Source organism: Candida jiufengensis, assembly GCF_024610255.1.
Source record: "Candida jiufengensis strain CBS 10846 chromosome Unknown scaffold7, whole genome shotgun sequence".
Classification (NCBI taxonomy): Eukaryota; Fungi; Ascomycota; class Pichiomycetes; order Serinales; family Debaryomycetaceae; genus Lodderomyces; species Lodderomyces jiufengensis.
This window is the reverse complement of record NW_026261556.1, coordinates 641,311-663,714: the sequence shown is the minus strand read 5'-3', so window position 1 is coordinate 663,714 and position 22,404 is coordinate 641,311. Positions and strand designations below refer to the sequence as shown.

At 28.8% G+C, this 22,404-nt stretch overlaps 6 protein-coding genes across 6 annotated transcripts; 3 read left to right on the top strand and 3 right to left on the bottom strand. All coding sequences in view use genetic code 12, as the record gives it.

Annotated features, from left to right (window-relative positions):
• Positions 1-1,097: 1,097 nt before the first annotated feature.
• Positions 1,098-4,499, top strand: YBL053 (Ybl053p; the record flags this gene model as incomplete). Its single annotated transcript, XM_051766876.1, has 1 exon — positions 1,098-4,499. One exon carries the CDS (start codon positions 1,098-1,100, stop codon positions 4,497-4,499), a length of 3,402 nt encoding a protein of 1,133 aa, XP_051622125.1.
• Positions 4,500-4,568: 69 nt separating this feature from the next.
• On the bottom strand, positions 4,569-6,140 carry KGF54_000910 (uncharacterized protein; the record flags this gene model as incomplete). Its single annotated transcript, XM_051766875.1, has 1 exon — positions 4,569-6,140. One exon carries the CDS (start codon positions 6,138-6,140, stop codon positions 4,569-4,571), a length of 1,572 nt encoding a protein of 523 aa, XP_051622124.1.
• An 804-nt stretch (positions 6,141-6,944) lies between these two features.
• FYV5 (Fyv5p) lies at positions 6,945-7,517 on the top strand (the record flags this gene model as incomplete). Its single annotated transcript, XM_051766873.1, has 1 exon — positions 6,945-7,517. One exon carries the CDS (start codon positions 6,945-6,947, stop codon positions 7,515-7,517), a length of 573 nt encoding a protein of 190 aa, XP_051622123.1.
• A 72-nt stretch (positions 7,518-7,589) lies between these two features.
• On the bottom strand, positions 7,590-9,362 carry KGF54_000908 (uncharacterized protein; the record flags this gene model as incomplete). The annotated part of the gene is made up of 1 exon (XM_051766872.1): positions 7,590-9,362. The coding sequence occupies one exon, from the start codon at positions 9,360-9,362 to the stop codon at positions 7,590-7,592; it is 1,773 nt and encodes a 590-aa protein (XP_051622122.1).
• Positions 9,363-9,993: 631 nt separating this feature from the next.
• On the top strand, positions 9,994-17,802 carry KGF54_000907 (uncharacterized protein; the record flags this gene model as incomplete). The annotated part of the gene is made up of 1 exon (XM_051766871.1): positions 9,994-17,802. One exon carries the CDS (start codon positions 9,994-9,996, stop codon positions 17,800-17,802), a length of 7,809 nt encoding a protein of 2,602 aa, XP_051622121.1.
• A 377-nt stretch (positions 17,803-18,179) lies between these two features.
• ZCF20 (Zcf20p) lies at positions 18,180-21,716 on the bottom strand (the record flags this gene model as incomplete). The annotated part of the gene is made up of 1 exon (XM_051766870.1): positions 18,180-21,716. The coding sequence occupies one exon, from the start codon at positions 21,714-21,716 to the stop codon at positions 18,180-18,182; it is 3,537 nt and encodes a 1,178-aa protein (XP_051622120.1).
• Between the last annotated feature and the right edge of the window lie 688 nt (positions 21,717-22,404).

The window sequence follows — 22,404 nt, the reverse complement described above, 5'->3', positions numbered from 1 at the left end:
TTAAAAATCAATAATTGAGCCTTACGTCTTGCATTTCAATTAATACATATTCTTTATTATAATATTGATATTTGGCGATAATTTTACCTTTAAATTACAATTCAATCAAAAACTTGTAAAAATAAAATATTGGAAAGAAAATAGAAATTGATAATGAATCAATATAATAATAATAATATTTGAAATCAAATTTATAAAAAGAAACCTAACCAAAAAAATTTAAGATTTCGGAGTTTTTTGTTTTTTAAAGTACATTCTACATATATTGTACATTATTATAGAAGACTTTATAAATTATTTGATATCATTACATTACATTACAACTAATCATTATAAAACAACCTACAAAAAAAATTTTATTATTAATTAGGTTAATAAATTGATATTATTAATCGAAATCAAAATGGTTTGAATTTCAATTTACCAATTCAATAAAAAATGATAATCTAATGTAAAAACCATTTAAGATTTTTGGACATATGGAATCGAAAAAACAAAAAAATCTTTAATTATTAATAAAAAAAGGAGTTAACAACAATATTATTACAATTAATTTAAATCATTTTAAATAAATTATCAATTAATTTTGATTTAAATAATTATTAAAATGAAGATTTGAAATAATCAATTAATAATAAGTATTCAAGTTTATATTCATACATTGTTATCATTAATAACAGTTATTAATAGTATATATATACATTAGATGATCATTTGATTTACTAATTCAATAAAACCCTTTAATAATTTTTGATAAATACTCATAACTATTATAATTAATTAACTCCTCATTAATAAAAATTAAAGTTTATTATAAATATTTTGTGTGGGGAAAAAATCATTTCAATGTCAATTAAATATATCTTTTGACTTCATTGCAAAAATGAGACATTGGTTGCAAAAAATTTTATATACAGTATTAAATTAGACGTGTTGTTTATTTATTAAAATATATATTAATTGATTTATATACACGCGTAATATTACATACTTGAGTATACAATATAGTATATCAAAAGCTACTCATATACTTGTATCATTCACTTTTAAATAGCTAAAATCATACTACTCAATCAATTAAACTTCAACAATATTTAATGAGTAATTCAGATACTGATTCAATTATTGAAGAAAATTATCATGATTTAGAAGAATTTGATGATTTTATTGATTATAGTGATGAAGATGAATTAAAAATTATAGATGAAAAACAATTAAAAGAAATAAATTCACATAATAATCCCGTAGTAATACAAGATCAAGAATCAGATCAAGAAGAACCAGAAGAAGATAAAATAAGAAAATTAACCACCACCCTAAAACCAAATGAAACTCAAGCTCAAAAATTATTAAAGGCTCATATATCAGTATTAGTATCTGCATTAGGAGGTATTGATCATGCTTCAGATATAAAACCTTCACCATATAAATTGGGTCATGATGCATTAGCATGTTTGAAAGATATCAAGAGATGGATAAAAGCAGTTGATGAAAAACAAAATAATTATGAAGTTGCAATAGCATGTTCAGAAAGTGGATTAGTTCAAAACGATTTAATAATAATACTATGTCAATGGGAATATAAAATGCAAAAAAAGCAAATTATAAAAAACAAAATGTCAATGGAAAAAATTATGTTATCATGTTTAGAAATTTTAGTACTTTTAACATGGCCTATAGAATTTGATAATAATTTATCAGATAATCAAAAATTATTATTTACAAATATTAAAAAAAATCATATAATCTACAAGAAATATATTTTGAATCATAATGATGGACAAACTTTAAAAGCAGTTATAAGGTTAGTATTACCAGTAATTGCTAAATCAAAAATTGATAGAGAACCAAGGGATAATCAAATATTAAGGTTGGTATTATATCTTATAAGAAATTTATTAGCAATTGAACCACCAACTTCTTCTATTTCATCAAAATCTACAAATAAATCAATGGTTGCAACTGCAGATTTACCAGCTGGAATAACTCAAGATGATATATCAATAAATAAAGTATTAAGAATTTTTAAAAAAAATAAAGTATTAATGTTATTACTTACAATATCTGGTTCAATAGGTTCAGAATTTGATAAAGATTTATTTGGAGAAATTTGTCTCGAATGTATATATTTAATGGTGAAAGGTTTAAAATCAAAAGATGTGTTACAAAAGATTTCACAAGAGGATGCAAATATTGCTAGTGCAACTGCTCCAATAGCTCCAATATCAAGTACTATTGGTTTACAATTATCTGATTTATTAGCCACCGAGACAAAAAAGAAACAAGCACAAACTTCAAATATTGCAACAAGACATGGAAAATTTGGTACATTATTATCAATAAGATCATCAGATTCAAATTCGTATGTTGTTTCTGGAGAAGAAGCATTAGCTGGAGCAGATGGTACAATGGATAAACTAGATAAGTCCAAGACATGGAAAAACAAGAATCATTTTAAGTATGATTCAGATGATTTTATTAAAACTACAACACCAATATATTTAAATAATGAAGGTAGAATTCTACTAGGTAAATTTATTGAAGAATTTTTATCGGGTGGTTGTTTCAACAATCTTATTGAAATAATGGCATCGAAATTAACAAGTCAATCTGATTATTCTCAAACTGATGAATTATCAAATGCAAGTTATTTTTTCACAATTGCATGGTTTTTAAATTATCAACGTGAACAAATTACTCTAAGTGGTGCTAAATCATATGATTTTGGTTCTGTTAGAGCAGCTTTGAGTGAAATTAACTTCATTTTAATTGTTACATATTTTAGAAATTCTTTTACTAATAAATTATGGAATTCTTTACATGTTGCAATGATTTGTTTTAAAGAATTATTACAAATTTCAAATTCTATATTTGGAAAACAGAAAACCACCGAGGAAGAAGAAGAAGAACAAAGTCAATATGAAATAGATAGAGAGTTAGCTGAAGGTATTATTAGAAAATTATTTTCATTTAATGATTTTTTAAATATTTTGGTACAAATTCCACAAATGTCATTTAAACACTCGCCTAGATTTTTAGGTGAATCAATTCATGTTATAACAATTATATTAAAATCATTTGAATCATTTGCAAAAGAAGATTTACAATTATATATTCAAACTAAAAGAAGACAAAAGAAACAAAATAAACAAAGAGTTAATGATTTAGATAGAGATAATGAAACTAAACTTTCTACAGCAATTTATGAATCTGATGATGAATTAATACAAGAAAATTTGAAAGAGATTACAAAGGAAAGGAAATTAAATTTTCAAAAGACTGAAATTCGTTTTTTCAATCAATCTATTGTAACTACTTATATTGAATATTTATCAAGGTTTCAAGATTTATCCCATGACGATATAAAAATATGTTTAAGTTATTTCCATAAACTATTTGTGGTTAAAAAGGATTATAATGGATTGTTTAGATTAGATTTTATGCATTTAATATCAAAATTAAAGAACCATTTACCAAGAGGTTCATCAATACGATATAAGATAGAAGAATTTATATATTACTTTATGAAAAAATTCAAAATTGCACTAACTAGATTTCCTAATATTATAGAGGTATTGTTTCCCAGAATTGAAGAATCTTCAGTGAAATGTTATTTATCAACTGGTGAACTATATGAACAAGATTTTTTGAAAGATAAAACTAGGAGAAAAAGTCAAGAAACCCAACAAGATAGAGTATACAATGGATTTACAGATGAAGAAGAAGAAGAAGACGAAGATAATGATATTGCTTTTGAATTAGCTGCAAACCCAAATTCAACAAATCATAATACTTCAGAATTGGATCATTTGGATGAGTTAGAACAACAACTACAAGCTTCTCAAACACACAAATCAAGAAACTTAGAACCAGGTAAAGCTCAAAAAAGAAGATCCAAAACCACCACCACCACAAAGAAATCAAAACCACCTAAAGAATCAACAACAACAACAACAAGAAAAAGAAGCATCCCCAAAGACTTATTGGAAGATTCAATTACAGATAAAATCAAATCATCAGAATTTGTTAATGAATCAGATGATGAATCTGACGACGATGATGAATTTTTTGCTCGTGAAGAAAAATTAAGACAATTATTAAATGAAAATGGTAATATAACTACTTCTGCTAAGTTAGAAGAATTTAAAAAAGTATGGGCTAATTATGCATCACAAAGTGGTGGTCAAGTTTCCAATGTTGTTGCTTCTGCTGTGAGGGAAGTTAGTTTGTTTGTTCCTGATGATGAAGAAGACGTACAAAAATCAGAAAAAGAGAAAAAATCTGCAGCTGAATCGAATGATGAATCGGATAATGTATCAATTGATGAACATTTAAATGAACAATTATCTAAAGTTTCTTCAAATACATCTGCTGTTGAATCAGATACTCACTTAAAGAGATCAAGAGAAATTGAACAAGATGATGAAGATGATAATGAACAACAACAACAAGCACCAAGAAAGAAAAGAACTATTATATCTGATGATGAAGATGAATAAATAATTTAATATAAGTAATGTAATGCAATTTTAAATATTCATCTACTCTAAGTCTATATTTTTTAATGTCTAATCAATAACACAATGATCTCCCGTATCTTTACTATTAACAGCATCATAAATAGTCATACCAGAACTAATAAACATAACAATAAATCCAAATAAAACACAACATGCACAAGGTATAAATTTACCTACCACAAATCTTTTTTTGTCATCTTTATTCAATTTTGACCAAACACCACCCAATTCCAAAAAATTTAATTTCATATAACAAAGTGGAGGTAATATATAAGCCATTAAACTTGCTGATGTTGCACCTATAAGTTCCAAAATTATACCTAAATTACAAGTAAATAATGAAACACTCATTGAACTAAATACTAAAATTGTAGTTATTATGTAGTGTTGTTTTGAAGATAATTCAAAATCAAAACTTGTTAATCCTTGTACACTTGCTTTTTTTGAAAAGATTATTTCTTTAATAACATCACGAACAACAAATATCTCAAGTGGAAAAGTAGTTAACATATTTAATCCAAAACAAAAACGTGCAATATTAATCCAATTATCTGAACTTTTAAAATTATTTAAAATATTTCCTTTTGTTAGTGAACCAAAATTTAAAAATCCATTTATTCCCATAATCATACAAAATATCATTGATATAATACATGATAAATGAGTTAATTTTTGAAATTTTTTTAAGTTTTTATTACTTATTGATTGATAAATAAACATTGTATTATGATGACAAACTAAAGCAAAACTAATAACTGATATTCCTTTAAAAATATTTTTATTGATTATATAATTAACAGTAGTTATTTCACCTCTCATATCGCTAGAAACAAAAGGAGCTCTAATAACTGTTAATAAAACAATTATAAACATACCAACTAATGCGAAAGCTGAAGCTTTTGCTAATTTTGAAATATCTCGATTTAAACTTAATGGATATGATATACAAGTTGTGAAAATTGTTATAATGAAATTTCTAGATATAAGCCAATTCCAATTTTGATTTTCTATAAAACTTGTTGGTAAAAATACTCTTATTACATGTGGTATAGTATCTCCAATAATAACACAAAAGGCCATACATCCACCATATGCAAAAGAACATATTGAAAATAATAGTACAATTTTCCCACCTAGACCAAAACTTTTATAAACAGTATCTTGATAAGATTTAGATCCAGCTAATATAGAATTTTTAACAATTAATATAAGTGTCCAATCTATAAGATACGTTAATAAAATCATCACTATTATCCCCCCAACTAATCCAGAATTTTTAAAAGCTAATGGTTGACCAATTATTCCAGCACCTAAAATTGAATTTGTCATATTCATAAATGCCATTCTCATATTTGATGAACCACCTTGATCTTTTAATTCATCTGGTTCAATTGATATTTCATAATCTAAATTTGTTAAAGTTTCTAATTCAAATTCTTCATTTTCTGGATTATCTTGATTATATAATTCTGTATTGTTTGTGTCGTGATTGTTATGATTATTATTATTGGAAGTTGAAGATTCTGGAATTAATGTATTACTGATTGATGTTAGGTCATCTTGTAGATCTTGTTGAGTTAATGAAGTATATTTTTGTTGATTCGGCACTTTTGAGGTCATGATTTATAGTGCTTGATAATTTTATGTATAGTTTTGTAATTAGAAAGTGTTCGTTATATAATCGTTAGCATCTAATGTAGCTTTGGTTTGATAATGCTTGAGTTTCTATGAACTTTATGTACTCTTGAATGAATATTGGATATTATATTCTGATCTATTGTAGAGATAATATTCTAATTAAATTGTCAAAATAAAAAATAATTTTGTTTTGTGTTGAAAAATTTTAGTGAGACCAAATTTAAATTAAAAGTTTGTTAATAAAATTAATCTATAATCTCCAGTGAAGAGATTAGAACTAATGAAAAGAAATTATTTTAGAGAAGTTTATTTTATAATGGCAGTCAATTGGTCATTATGTATGAAATTTTCAGTTGTTGGGAGAATATAAGAACTGAGTTCAAAAGCTTCCTAATTCTTTAGAGCCCAATTATCAGAGGTAGATCAATATTCGTGAATGCAGTATTCATGGACTCTTAATTTATTTTATGATACAATAATGATCTGAGTTCATTGAAAATCTATGGATAAAAATGGAAAGAAATATAATTTAATTGAAGTTTCAAGTTTACAAATTACCCTTAAAATGTTAAGCTTAAATTAAAATCCCCCTTAACCGTTTTAAATTGTAACACAAAAATACAATATTTTATTTATTCTTTACTAAAAAAAAAAATTGATATGCTTTAAAAGATGATCAACTAGATTACAAAAATAACTTAAATCAAACATACCAATATAATTCTACAGAAGTCCCTTCAATAAAACTATATAACAATTATCTCAAATTACACATCAAATACAAAAATGGTCGGACGACAACCAAGTAATGGTAGTTCAAGTAAATACAATACTAAAAATAGAAAGAAATTTGTAGATAGAAAAGAAGCTAAAACACAAGATATACAAAGAGCATTAACTCATCGAGCTAGATTAAGGAAAAACTATTTTAAATTATTGAAAAAGGAAGGAATAGATGAACATCCTAGAGATGAAGGAAAACTAGATCATGAAGAAGAAGACTCTGAAGTGGAACATTCTCAAGATGATTCTGAAGCTGAACAAGAAGAAGAAGAGGAAGAAGCAAAAACATCATCACATAAAAAACCAACCAAATCATCAAGTACATATACAAAATCTAATCCACCACCAAGACTAACATATGCAGAAAGGGCAGCCATAGCAAAAGAGCGTAGATCAAGACAAAGACATGATAAAAAACAAGAAATTCAAGAAAAAATTGAAATGATTGCAAGACAACAAAAAATAAGAGAATTACGAAAACAACAATTAAAATTAAAAACTAAAACTGGTCAACCTTCAATGGGTCCAAGAATTAATAATTTACTAGATAAAATTAGAAGAGATCGTCAAAATTAGGATTGAGTAGTATCTAATTTTTTTATATTCTATAAATAAATTTGTATATATACATTATAATATGCAAAAAAGTTAAAACCATCTCATTCTAAGGTTATGAAATTTTAAAAAGATATCGTAAATAAATAATGTAGTTAATCTTTTATGATAATCAAACCAATTTAAAGTTCTTTGAAAAACCCAAGTTAATCCTGTATCTTTTATATTAATTAATTCATTTTGTTCATCATAAACATTTTTAGCACAATAATTTGCCATTATTAAAAAAGTTCTTTCAGGACCTAATTCAGATTGTAAATTTTCATCTAAATGTCTTGTTAAATCATTAGTTTTTAAAATCAACAAAATCATTCTTGGCATATTTGATAAAATATCCATTAAATCTTCCAATACACCAGAATTATCATCATTTATTTGTGATTGAATTTCAAATACTTCATTTTTGGATCTTTTCTTTTTAATTTCATTATTTAATACAGCTTCTGGAGTTCTACCAGTTATTGCACTTATAAAAATTTTAAATTTTTGTTCACCTTCTATACCTGCTATTAAATTTGCATATTTTTTCATTTCAGGAATTTTATTATCTAATACAGCTAACCAAAAATGAGAATAATCACGTTTTATTTGTAATGGAATATCTCTATAAAGTCCATGATCATATAATATAATTTCGAAATTATATCCTTTTTTTGTAGGTACACTTTTTATAGCCAAATTACCACCATGAGGATCACAATGTAAACCAACATCTGGTGTGAATATCATATCATTGAAAATATGAGTTAAACAAGTACTTACTTGTGACGGGTCTATATCATGATTTTTTAAATAATTTAAATTATCTAATCTTGCACCAGATACATATTCCATTATTAGAATTCTTTTCTCATCTTGTAAAATTTTAGGAATTTTCAAAAATGTAAAATCTTTAAAATGTTCAGCAGTCCTTTTGGAGTTTTCAGCTTCCTTTGTAAAATCCAATTCTGTGAATATTGAGTTTTGAGTTTCTTCACCTAACCAAGTTAATGGATATTCAGGGAATGCTTTATACATAAGATTGAAAACCATATTTATTAATTCAACATCTAATGGTACAAACTCTTTTAAACTTGGATGTTGAACTTTTACTGCTACTTTCCCCCCATTACTTCTTAATTTAGCTATATGAACTTGTGCTAAACTTGCAACTCCAATAGGATTAGGATCAAATTCAATAAATATATCTGATAAATTTAAACCTAAATCTGTTTCAAACATTTTTTCAATTTCTTCAACTGATGATCTGGGACATTTATCTTGTAATGGGATCATTGTCTCTGTCCATTCTGGTGGTAATAAATAAGTTAATGCTGATAAATGTTGTCCTAATTTTATATATATTCCTCCATTTTTTTCCAATGCTTTTAATGTTATATTTGCAGCTCTTTGATGAGTTTTGGATAATGCTTCTTGTCGTTTTTCTGGACTACTAAATTCTTGTCCTAATGTTTCTTTATATAATGCAAAACACCTAGTCATGGCAACTACAACCACTCCGACTCTATCTATTGTCAAAATTGTATGTTTGAATTTATCATTTGTATAATAAAGTATAGTTCCAGTTAATCCAAGACCTATTCCTATATAAAACAACTTTTTGTATCCATTGGATCTAGGCTTTTTTGGGGTATTTAATGGTATAGTATCTGGTTTTATACCAGTTGTTGCAAATTGTCGTATTGAATATGCTGGCAGTTTTGGGTAATAGTGATATGTTCTTGATAAACGAAAGGTATTATTTAGCCTTAAAGACGGCAATAATGGTTTTGTTAAACATATTCGTGGTTTAAATAGTTTAATCATATTTTATTTGGTCTATATAAGATGACTTTAAAGTCTGAAATATTATAAGTAGAGTAGCAATATTTGATTTTAGTATTATCATACTCTACTAATAGAATTATGCGCATGACATTTTAAATAGAGACCAAAAAATATGGAGATTGTGTCATTATTTTATAATTTATGACATGTGAAAAACTTCAGAAATTTGGACATTTACAATTTCGTCTAAATCGTAAATAGTGCGGCTGATTCTGTTTCTTGAAATATGGAGTTCTCAATTCAAAATTAATTAAGCGAATATGCAACAAGAAGAAAGAATAAAAATGAAGTCGTTAAAGAAGTTTAAAGAAGTTATTGCATAATTTTAATTTTTCTTGCACTTTCATACCTGACTCAATGCTTAAGCTTAACTTTAACTTTAACTTTAGATTCGGAAAGCATTACAAATTTTGATTAGATCTCAAAATTAATTATTACCAAAAAAGATGAACTGAGATCATTTTTTCAAAATCCTTGATCAAATTAGGAAAGTGATCCAAATTTAATACAATCTTAGAAATGATTATATATACCGATTCACTATTCCATCAATGATTCAACTTATTTTTTCACAAATCTTGGTCTTTTGACTGTATTCACAACAAATAATATGAAAGTTCACAAATTATTATTTGTTATTTCAATTGTTTTATCACTATCTATTAATAATAGGAATGAACCAAATGGTCAACTCATAAATCCACTGCAACCACAAGATCAATTTGATGCTTCAGGAAAAAGAATACTTACAACTAAACGTCAATTTTCATTCCCGATTTTCCATTGGAAATTCCCACTTCCTCCACTTCCTTTCCAAACTATTAAAACTGACAATTTACCACCAGCTCCAAATGAAATCACCGTGGGGGAAAATACACAACCAAAGTCAGATCAGAATCCACAAAATGTTCCAGCACAACAACAATCTTATCAACCAATAAATAATAGAGTAGAAGCTTATGTTGAATATGTTGATGACAGTAGTCTTCGAGCTTATCAAGCAGAACACGAACACGATTTGAAAGGTTTTAATGATGTGTTTTGGGAATTGATGACTGTTGGAAGAGATGTTACATTGGATAAAGTTTCAATATTACGTGAAATGTTAGTTTTATTGGATCAACTCAAGGATTCTGTTGATGATGTAAATGGTGAAGATGATGATGCTCACCACTCAGGAGACGATCATTCAACAGTTGGACATACAAGTGAACATGTAAGTGAGGGTTACTATAGAGATAGAGAACATCAATCTTCAAATAACCCACCAACTCAACAACAACAACAACAGCCAGTTTTCTATCCAGCTCCAATTTATCCAGGTATCGCTCCAGCTTCTGGTGGTCAACAGCCTTTGAATCAATACCCAGCAGCTGCTGTTGGTCAGTTCCCAGCTCCTATCGGTTATCAACCAATTGTTTTCCAACCAGCTCCTTCTCCAACTACTACCACTACAGCTACTACTACCTCTATATCAACCACCACAGCTCCTACAACTATAACTGGTCATGGAGTTGCTCCTATTTTTGGTCCTACAGCTAGTGTTACAACCACTCATGAACAAATTGATGTTTGGAGATTTGATAATAATTTAGATACTCAACAAAATGTTAAGAGAGATTTGGGTGTTGATGAAAGTACCAAAGTTTCTAAAAGAGATAAATTATCAATTGATGATATTAAAAAATTTGTTAATTTAGATGATTGGAAAAAATTATTCGCAAATGTAGGTAAAGGAACAGGTAAAAACTATAACCCATTAAAAGGAAAAGGTAAGAATTTACGTAACAAGAGTAAAGCAAAATTAGGATACAACAAAAAAGTTACAAATTATACTTCATCAGATTCAGAAGATGAAGAAGATCATGACGATGAATGGGAGAATGAGTATAAAGAATGGGAAGATCAATTTAGAAAAGATTGGAATATCAAGTATGGTAAGAAATATGATCGAGACAGAGAAAAATTGGAAAAGTTATTGAAACATCGATTTGAACAAGAGAAGAAGTTCCGTGAAGGTAGAGAGATTGATGAATCTGAACAGTTTCATAATGGCTCGTCAAAGGATTTAAATTTTGATGAAGAATTTAAAATCTTACCAAAAGATGATGAACATGGACATCATGATTTAAACCGTAAAGGAAAAGACTTTAAGCATGGACCCCAGGATTTAAATCGTGGAAAGGGAAGAGAAAGTGAACATGATAAAACTAAAGGACGTGGTCATCAAGACTTGAATCGTCACGAGAAAGAAAAAGGTTTTAATAAAGACGGGATCAAAGACCGTGGACTCAAAGATCACAAAGATAAGAAAGGAAGGGAATTTGATGAAGAGTGGAAAGGTGAACATGAACTTGATGATTCTAAGCATGGTAAAGGAAAAGATCAGAAAGACTGGAAAGGTGAGTTTGATCCTGATGTAAATTCTCGTAAAGATCACGAGACTAAGAAAGGCTGGAAACATGGACCTGAAGATGTAGATTCTGATAATGGGAAAGATTTTAAAAATGATTGGTCTCAAGAACATGGACCCGATGATCGAAAATCTGACAAAGGAAAAGAGTTTAAGAAAAGTTGGAAAGGTGAACATGGACCTGAAAATTTAGAATCTGAAGAAAATTGGAATGACGAAGATGGTCATAAAGATAGACACCGTAACAAGGGAAAAGATCTTGAAAATGATTGGAGAGATGATCAAGGATCTAAAGGTTCAAATGATCAGGAGCTAAAGAAAGAATGGAAACCAGAAAAAGATGAAAATTATATTCGCGGTGGTGATAATGGAAGATACCGTTCTGAACGTGGTAGAGTAAAAACCAAGGATGGTCATCGTCTTGATTATAACAAAGAAGAGTATCGTATGGACAACACTTATGAAGCAAATTTAGGTCCTGATTCTAAAATTCTTAAGAAAAGAAAAGAAAATCAATTCAATGAAATGATTAGGTTACACTCAAAAAGAGGAGCAACTACTGATGATTGCAAAGATGCTGGAGGTGATGATGGAAAAGCAAACTCTCTCAAGAAAGATACCTCCAATGTGAAGGAGAAATTGAAAGGTTTGTTGAAAAAAAATAAGGATAAACTGCAACAAGTAACCAAATCTAAATCAACGAAAAGTACAACCTCGGTCAAGTCATCATTTAAATCAGAAGCTCCATATATTCATGAACCAGTACCAGAAAGAATCAAGACTGTTCAAAAATTTAAAACTGTTGAGATTCCAGTTACTGCAACTATTGTTAAAACTATTGCTTATGAAACAACTGTACCAATAAAATCAGGAGAAAATGATAGTTTCGATTGTGATGACGAAGAAGAAGAAGAGCCAGAACCGGTTAAATCTGGAAATGATTGTGGATGTTATGAAATTGATGGTGAGGATGCGTACTATAATGATAAGAGTTTGACAAACGTTAATCCCAAACTTAAAGGTAAAGTTTCTTTAAATGACTATCAATTGGAAAACCTGGTTAAGAATGGCCGTTTTGGTAAAGGTTCAATCGGAGGTAAAGCTCAAGTAGACAAGATAGAATTTTACAAGAGATCTGAAGAAGCTGATTTCAATGGTGGATATTCTGGGTATGTTGAAGAAGATTTTGGTGAATACGATAAATATGGTCCTTCTAATGAAATTGATAAGGATGGGAAAGATAAAAATGAAGGAGAAGAATCTAAGGATGAAAAGAAAACTAAAAACAGATCTTTAGCAGCTAGATTGGGTTTCAATTGGGGGAAAGAACCAAAAGAAGATGATGATATAGAAGTTCAAGCTGCCGCATGGTTGAATTTAGCTAACAAATTTGCCAGGAAGGCCACAATTAAATCTAGCAAAAAAGCTGTCAAAACTGCGGAGAAACAAAAAGAAACCTCGAAAATTGTTGAAGAGGAAACCATTAAAGAAAAAGAAAAAGATTCTAAAGAGAAAGATACAAAATCTGCTAAGGAAGAAGAAAGTGATGTTGACGGGGAACAAGATGAAGAAGATCAAGATGGTTTAATTACTAAAAAATTGAAGACTTCTAAATCATCAACTTCAACCAAATCATCCACTAAGACCACTTATGTCGCTACTACTACGTATACAGCTGGAGCTGGTAAGACCAAACTGGAAGCCGAAGAAGAATCCGATGAGTATGAGGACGAAGATGAAGATGAAGAAGAAGAGGAGGAAGAAGAAGAAGATCCAGACTGTCCAATCTCAAAGAAATCTAAGTCTGCTTCGCCAACAAGATCAGCTTGGAAAACTTCAAAAACTAGTTCTAAAAGTAAAGCAACTTCTAAAGCAAAAGCTACATCAAAAGCAAAGGCAACATCCAAAGCAAAATCAACATCAAAAACAAAAGCAACCTCAAAAGCTAAAGCCACCCCAGAAGTGAAAGTAACATTAACAGTACAACCTTCACCAAAGTCTAGTGAAACTACCAAACCAAAAGAGACCGCTAAAGAATCAGCTAAACCATCAACGACAGAGGAAATTAAATCAACTCAAACATCTGCTAAACCAACAGGAAAGACCGGAAAGTTCAATTTTGATAAAGTTAAAGGAGCTTTTGGAGGTGGTAAAGTTAAAGGAGTACTTGGAGGTGGTAAACTTACAGGTAAAGCAACTGCGAAGCTCAAAAACAAAGCTACTAATAGACTCAAAAGTGGTTTGAATGTTGGGAATTTGAAGAATAAATTCAGAAAAAACAAAGGTGCAACTACTATTCCTATTGCAACTATACTTCCATCTAAAACCACACCTGCTGTTGTTGAATCTACTGCTTCGACAGAGGCGGCTAAAGATAAATCTGCTGCTGTTAGTAAGTCTACTGAATTAAAAGTAAAGCCTACCCAAAGTAAAGACGAAGGAAAAATTATTGAAACTACCACTGTTAAATGTGAAAAATGTGAAGCTGAAGCTCCACAACCAGATAATAAATCGTCAAAAGAAAAAGATGTAGAAAAGACTCGGGAAAAGTCAGATAAAGGTAGCAAAGGTAAACGTGATTTGAAGTTTACTTCATTGGACGGGAGGAAGCTGGTTATATTACCAAGAAGATTTGAACCTGCTGCAAATTTAGAATTTAAAGCTCAAAGTGTTGCGAATGTTGGGCCAGGTGATAGTGTTGATGACTTAATAATGAAAGTTTTTTTATCGTTAAAAGATTCTGCCTTAATTAATCAAATTTTAACTTTTTCCTTGAATGATGGAGTTGTTAGAAGGGGATTATTTGATACAGCAATTAGACTTTTAAATGAAGGATCCGTACCATGGGAGGAAATTTTTATAGCCATTCAATCCAGTGGTTTACAATTTGATGCTAGTAGATTAACATTTAGAGATTCACATGTCAGTTCGTTTTTAAATAAATTTGTTTTGGATTTACTTCCTGTTTTGGTTGATGGTGGTTCATTATCTCGTTATGATGTATTTGAAGCACTCGGTAAAAGACCTAGACCAGCTTTTGATCAGAAGAAATTTTCATTTGATAAACCTAAACCACCTACTTATAAAGTTTTTGATGATAAGTTCAAGTCACCTAAGTTCAGTAAAGATTTTAAACCTCCACCAATCATAAGACCTTTACCATTCCCAGCTAATGATATTTCACGTGGACATCAAGAAACTAGTCATGTTAAGACTGAAAAAGGTAGTCACGAGGAACATCATTTTGTAAAATATAAAAATGCTACAATTGATCATAGTACTGAACATCATGATATCAAACACAAGGATTATGAGAAAGATTTCTTTGAAGAAAAACATAATGGTTTAGATCATGAACAGAAACATCATGAGAATGATTATAAGGATCATAAAAAGGAACAACATGAACAATATAGAAAAGGTGAAGAAGTTCACGAATCAGAAAGTCAAGAGAATAAAATAGATCATCATAAAGAAGATTATCGAAAAGAAGAACATCGTAATGGTGAGTCACAAGAGGAACATCATGAAAGTCAAGTTCACGAAACAAAAAAGGAAAAACACGAACAGGATTTTCGATTAAGTGACAAAAAACTAGATGATGTGAAAGTTAAAAGGTATGAAGTTGCAGAACGTGAAGAAGAAATTCATAAAAAAATTAAAGGAGCTCATGAATATGAATTAAAAGAGATTAATATCAATAATGATAAACAACACAAACTTGCAGTCCACAATAAGGATATTTTTGATATCAAAAAAGATTTATTTGAAAAGGATTATCATGAAAAGGACTCTACACATGATGATAAAAAGCATCATAAGGATGAGCATGAACATGATAGAAACTTTAAGGGAGTGGACCATCATGAAATTCATGTAGAAGGTGGTACTCGTAGAGAAAAAGAATTGCATCAAGCTGATGATAATGATATTAAAAATGAAATTCATGAGGATTACAAGCATAAACTTAATTATGATAAAGAGCAACCAAAAAAAGAACATGGCAAGAGACATGAAGTTGAACATTATGAAGAAGATTATCATAAGAATATAACTGAACATCATCGATATGATTTACATGAGCATACAGACGATGAGGATGGATTTCATGATAAAGAGCATCATAAAGATGATCATTGGGGTGATGATAAAGAAGGACATGCAATTGATCATCATGAAAAAGATGCTAAAGATGATGGAAATACTGAAAAAGACTTACATGAATTAGATGAATATAGGAAACAAAAGGATCTTCATAAAGATTATTTACATGAAGTTGATCATGATAAAGGTCATAAGAAAGATGATAAGAAAGATGATAAAAAAGATGACAAAAAAGATGACAAAAAAGATAATAAAAAAGAAGAAGAAAAAGAACATGAAAAAGATCCTGAACCTAAACCTAGAAAGAAACCTAGAAAAAAGGGTAAAAAGAAAGGTAAGAAGAAAAAAGTTGATAAAAGACATGAAGTGGAAAAATACGAAGAGGATTTTAACAAGAATATTACTGAACATCACCAGTTCGATTTACATGAAGAATTTGATGATGGATGGAATCACCATGGTAAAGATCACCACAAAGATGATGGTCATGGATTTAGTAGAATTGGTAGGGCTTTTAATCATCATGATTCGGATAATTTAAGTGATAGAGAAACTTCTAAAGATTTATATGAGTTGGATGAGTATATTAAAGAGAAAGACCATCATCAAGACTATTTTAAAGAGTATGATCATGATAGAGATGAAAAAGATGAAAAGAAAAAGAAAAAGAAAAAGAAAGAGAAGAGACATGAACTTGAACATTATGAAGAAGATTATCACAAAAATTTCACTGAACATCATCAATTTGATTTACACGAACATGAAGATGATCATGATAAATTACATGATAAAGATCATCATAAGGATATTTATTTTGGTGACGATAAAGAAGGTCATGCTATACAACATCATGAAGAGGATGATAAAGGTGGCGAATATACCGAAAAGGACTTACATGAAGAGGATGAATATAGAAAAGAAAAGAACCACCACAAAGATTATTTCCATGAAATTGAACACGATAAAGAGCATGGTGATAAACCAAACAAGAAGCCAAGAATAAAGAAATTTGATAGAAGACATGAAGTTGAAAAATATGAAGAAGATTTTAATAAAAATGTAACTGAACATCATCAATTTGATTTACATGAAGAATTTGATGATGGAAGAAATCATCATGGAAAAGATCACCATAAAGATGATGGATATGGATTTAGTAGACATGGTCGAGCATTTGATCATCATGATGCTGATGAATACAGTGATAGTGAAAATTATAATGATTTGCATGAGTTGGATGAATACATAAGAGAAAATGATCATCATAGAGATTATTATAAAGAGTTTGATCATGATAGAAAAGGTAAAAAAGATAAAGACAAAAAAGATGAATTAGATGATGACAAGTTCAAATTTGATAAGAGAGATATTTTCCAACTACAAGTTGAACCAACTGATGGTAAAGGTGGATTTTTTAAACATGATCAATTATTAAAAGATAAAGAATTACACGACAAGAATTCATTTTTTAAAGAAAAAGCTAAAGATCAATACGCAAAAGATCGAATTTACGGAGGAGAACGTCATTTAAAAGAACATTACTCCAAAGAACATCATCAAAAGGAAAAACATGAAACTGGTCCCGGTACAGAACATCATGAAAAAGAACAACATGATAAAGAAGAGCATGAAAAAGAACATCATGAAAAAGGACCCGAAGAACATGAGAAGTTTTTAAAAGAACATGGTAAACAAGATGATAAAATTGATTACGACCTCAAAGCCAAGAATCATGAAGTTCATAATGATTTCCCATTACCTTATACTCCTCAAGCTCAAGTTGTACCACCACCTCCTGGGCCGGCTCCACCACCTGCTGGGGTTGTACCTCCTGTAGCTGTTGTTGTTCCTGGTCCTATGCCTCCTCAAGTTCCACCTCCACCAATTAATGTACCCGGTTGAAAAGTTGTGGGAGGTTTTTTATTAATTTTTTTTATTATTTTGCAGTTTTTGTTAAACTATATTTATTTTTTCAGATTTCGCTTCATTTAATAATAATTTATTGTTTGGTTTCATTTACTAAATTAATTTATATTCTGTTAATATTTTACAATTTTTGGTTACTTTAATGATTATTTGTCAAATGATTTATTTGTCATATTTCGAGGTTTAAATTTTTCAAGTGTTTTTGTTAGTTTATTAGTTTATTATTTGTATATTGTTGTTTTAATGTTTTTATATTAATTTGTATATTTTATATAAAGATTTGAAATGTAGAGATAAGTACTCCTACAAACAATACTCATAATTTTCATTAATATTCAAATACATTAATCTACCTATTGAAAAAATCCTTCAATATTATTAACACCACCATTATTAAAATTTTTACCATTTGTCAAGTTATTAGAATCACTAAAAGCACCAAATCCTAAATCATTACTTGAAGAATTATTAATAAAATTAAAATGTTCAATAAGATTTTCTTGATTCAAGAAATCAAAATCGAAGTCATTAAATTGATTTAACATATCTAAGTTATTATCTAATGGTTGATTTGAGTTTTGATTTAACAACGAATCACTGCTTATATCGTTTATTGGTATTGGATGTTGTTGTTGCTGATTCATTTGATTTAATTGTATTGACTGTGAATCAGTCATCACGAATTCGCTTAGGTTTTGTTTGACTGCAGGACTGCTATTGGTTGGAGCAAATTGCTGTTGAAATTGTGGTGGTGGTTGTTGTGGTGGAGGTTGTTGAGCCACTATCGGCGGGGTACTTATATATGAACTACTTAATGGACTTGGTGAATAAGTTTTGAAATTATCTTGAACTGGGTTATTACCTCTAACACTTGATTCAATTTGATTTGGGTATAAATTAGGTTTCATCATTGATACATGATCAAATGGACATTTTTTAGCTTTTTTATTTGGTTGTTGTTGCTGTGAATTTGAAAGCATTTTGTGATTGAATGGTTGTAATGCTAGGGCCGGAAAATTTGAGATTTTGACTTCTTCATCATTATTCATTGGTGTTGTGATGTGAGATATGGGGCATCTTGATATTTTTGAGGTCAAGGAATTAAAACTAGTTGGACTATTTTGTGAGAAAGTTGTCGTTGATGATGATGAACTATTATGAATTACAGGGCATGACATTGTAGAAGAATTTGGAGTGTTGGATGTTAAAGAATCTTGTCTGAATGAAGCATTTGGTGACATTGAATCAGAAGACAAAACTGGACAAACAGCAGTAGTATTGTTTTTGAATTCTGGTAAACTTGCATGAATATTTGCATAATTTAAATCTTTTGTTAATGTGATATAAAATTTCCATAACTTTGTTAATTTGAACAACCTTTCTTTATTCATTAAAACGTTATTTAGAAATGAGACAATGCCATTAATTTCATTAGTTACATGATTCATATATTCCGCCGGTGTTACCATATTATTATTCAACATGACTTTTTCACAATTCTGTTTCAATAAAGAAGGTTCTTGTTGCTTATTATCTTCTCTGACTCTTGAAATTAATCCAACAATAAATTGTATCAGTCTTGTTAATAATTCTGTTACCACAGAGTATACATATTGAGTATGTCTCTTTGGATTTACTTTTAGTTGTTGAACCAAGTGCAATAATTTTGTGAAAATATCAGGTATGATACTACTTATCAAATCTCTATCCATTAATTCTTCACTCTGAAGCATCATGATGTATGTCATAAAATATGACAAGTAATCGAGTATGATTAAAATTTCAAATTTTCTAATTTCTATTAATCTTTGAACTCCAGAATCATTTATCCAAGTTTGACATTGTTTTATCAATTGTTGTAAGTTGTAAATTGTTAATTTATTTGATCCTAAATTTAGTATACCTTGATGTAACGAACATGAAATATCACCAATCAAATAATGAACGTGTAACATTATGATCAAATCATTTTCTTCAACTTTTGTTAAGTATTTTAAGTGGCATTGCAACAGATCTACCTGCTCAATTTTTGTGTAAATTCTACGCAATAAACCATCTAAATATTCTGAATGTTTAACAAATGGTACAAAATTCAACATAACTAAATTAGTTAATCTAACAATATTTGTCCAAAGGTAACAAAAATGTAATTTCAAATCTTTTTGTCTTTTCTTATATTGAGATTTTAACTCGACTAATTCTGGATCTTTCCAAATTTCTAAAGGTGAATCTAATAAAATATGTAAAAAGTTGGTAAAAATTGAAGTAAATGAAATCTTTGTATCTGAGATACTTGATCCTGGTTTTTTATAGTCATCAATTTCTCTATTTAACAAACAAACAGTTAACGCACAACATGAAAGTGACTTATCAAAATTATCTCTGCAATTACTTTCAAAATTAATTAACATCTCTTGAACTATATAAAGTAAATTATTTTGTTTGACACCTAATCCCAATAAAGTCATTTCATTTGGAAAAATTTCTTCAAATTGTAAACATAAGTCTTTGTTTATACCTTGTTTCACAATTTCTCTAACTTCTGATAATGTTTCTTCAATTATTATAGTCAACATACAATGAAATATCCCAAGGGATTTCAATTTTACCAAATAATCAACATCTGAATTTTGTTGTGGTAAATTTAGTTCAACTTCATCATTAAATGTCTTTTTAAAAACTGCTTGTATATCAAACCTATAAAATGATAAGATTTCTCTACTTTCTATGTTACTGTTGTAGTAGTAATCTAATAAAAAATGAATTTGTTGAATATTTAATTTTGCTTCTCCTCTCGGTAAGTTTATAAGTGAATCCCACAAAGATGCTACTTTTTGAGTTAGTTTACTTGCAAAACTTGATTGTAGTTTTAAACTGTCTTCTTCAATTTTAATTTCACCTGTTTTATTGGCTGGTGTTGTAGGTAGTGGTGACTGTCTAAATGGACTTGGTGTAGTTTGATTTTGATCTTCTGTCATGAAATTAAAATCACATTCAATTACCGGACACTTATGTTCCTCACTTGTAATTGACGAATCTTTAATAATTGCTGATGGTTGTAAAGAATATGTAAAATCAATTTCGTTAATTTTGAAATTTGATTTTTTAGCCTTCTTTTTAGGTCTTTCATCTTCTAATTGTGGTTGATATTTACCAGCACTAACACTTTTATGATTTGTATTCTTATCTTTCAAAATATTCATTTTATATACATGATACATTTTTTGTAAATTTGTAATTTTATACCATAAAGTAGTTAATTGAGGATCAAGCTTTATTAAATTAATCCATGAATATGTATCAATATATGTAGATTTATTTGAGATGTTTGAGTTAGTTATGACATTTAGTGTGTAGTCATTTGACATATTTATTCTACTGTTTGAGTAAGTAATCGCTAACGGACTAATTTTATTTAATATTGTAATCGCAATACATCCTAACGATGATGAGACTTGTTGTTTGTTATTCATGGTTTCTCTGGGGGATAATTGTTGCAAAACTGATAGTTGTCTCTTCAAGTCATCAATTTCTTTTCTTTGTGATTGTATTAACTTGTCATTCTCCTGTTTCAATTGTTTGTATTCAGTGGTTTGTTGTATTTTCACAGGTGTGGTTGCTTGTCCTTGGTTCATATTACATTGTTGCTTACTTGGTAGTTTATCCTTATCTTGATTGCTTGTTTCGGCCCAAGGTGGTAAAGTATATGAACATAAATGACCAACTGCATACTTGATACAATTACTACAAGCTGGTCTTTCTTTTGAACAATATATTTTTCTTTTGGAACATTGTAGACAACTTTTTGGAGTTCTATTTCTCTGTCTTTTTGGTTTAGCTACAGCAGGTATTGACGAGTTGGATGAAGTAGTAGCACTTGGCTGTACCATGTTTGAACAATCCAATTTTTTTTAATGAAGTTTTTATACGGAGATTAATTTTTTTGGTCGTAAAAGTTGGTTGTAAATTTAATTAATGATTAGTAATTGATGATAATGAACATTTGGTATTGTATAAATTTGACTTCCGAGATGCGACCAAAGTTGGGTGGTGAGCAGAAGAATAGTTGTTGAGTATGCTAATAATGAAAAGTATTTAAATATATATAAATGGATCGAACTGTGCTATTAAACGTATAAATTATATTGTGTTGTTAAACTAAAAATATTTTAAAAAATACTTAATTTTGTGTTAAGTAACTTAATCAATCTTGTATCATTTATTGTGAAATATGTATAATGTAATAATTATATAAGAAGTTTGACAAGTACGAAAAAATTACTAACATGTAGTATAAACAACGCAGAATGGTTGTTTCTTGGTTATGTGAATTTGATATGGTTTCAATTTCCTATAAAATTTTATAAAAATGGGGCAATATAAAAGGGCATATCTCCGTGACAAGTCGGGTTAGCGAATTAATCATTTCTATATCTTTATCATCTCTAAATCTACTTATAGAGTAAGAAGATCTACTTTGAATGTTATCCTTCACATTTTGCGTATTGAGTTGAGTCATTTGCAAATTATCTTGAAACAAAAAACTCAAAACTAAATTTTTCAAGAAGTTTAACCACT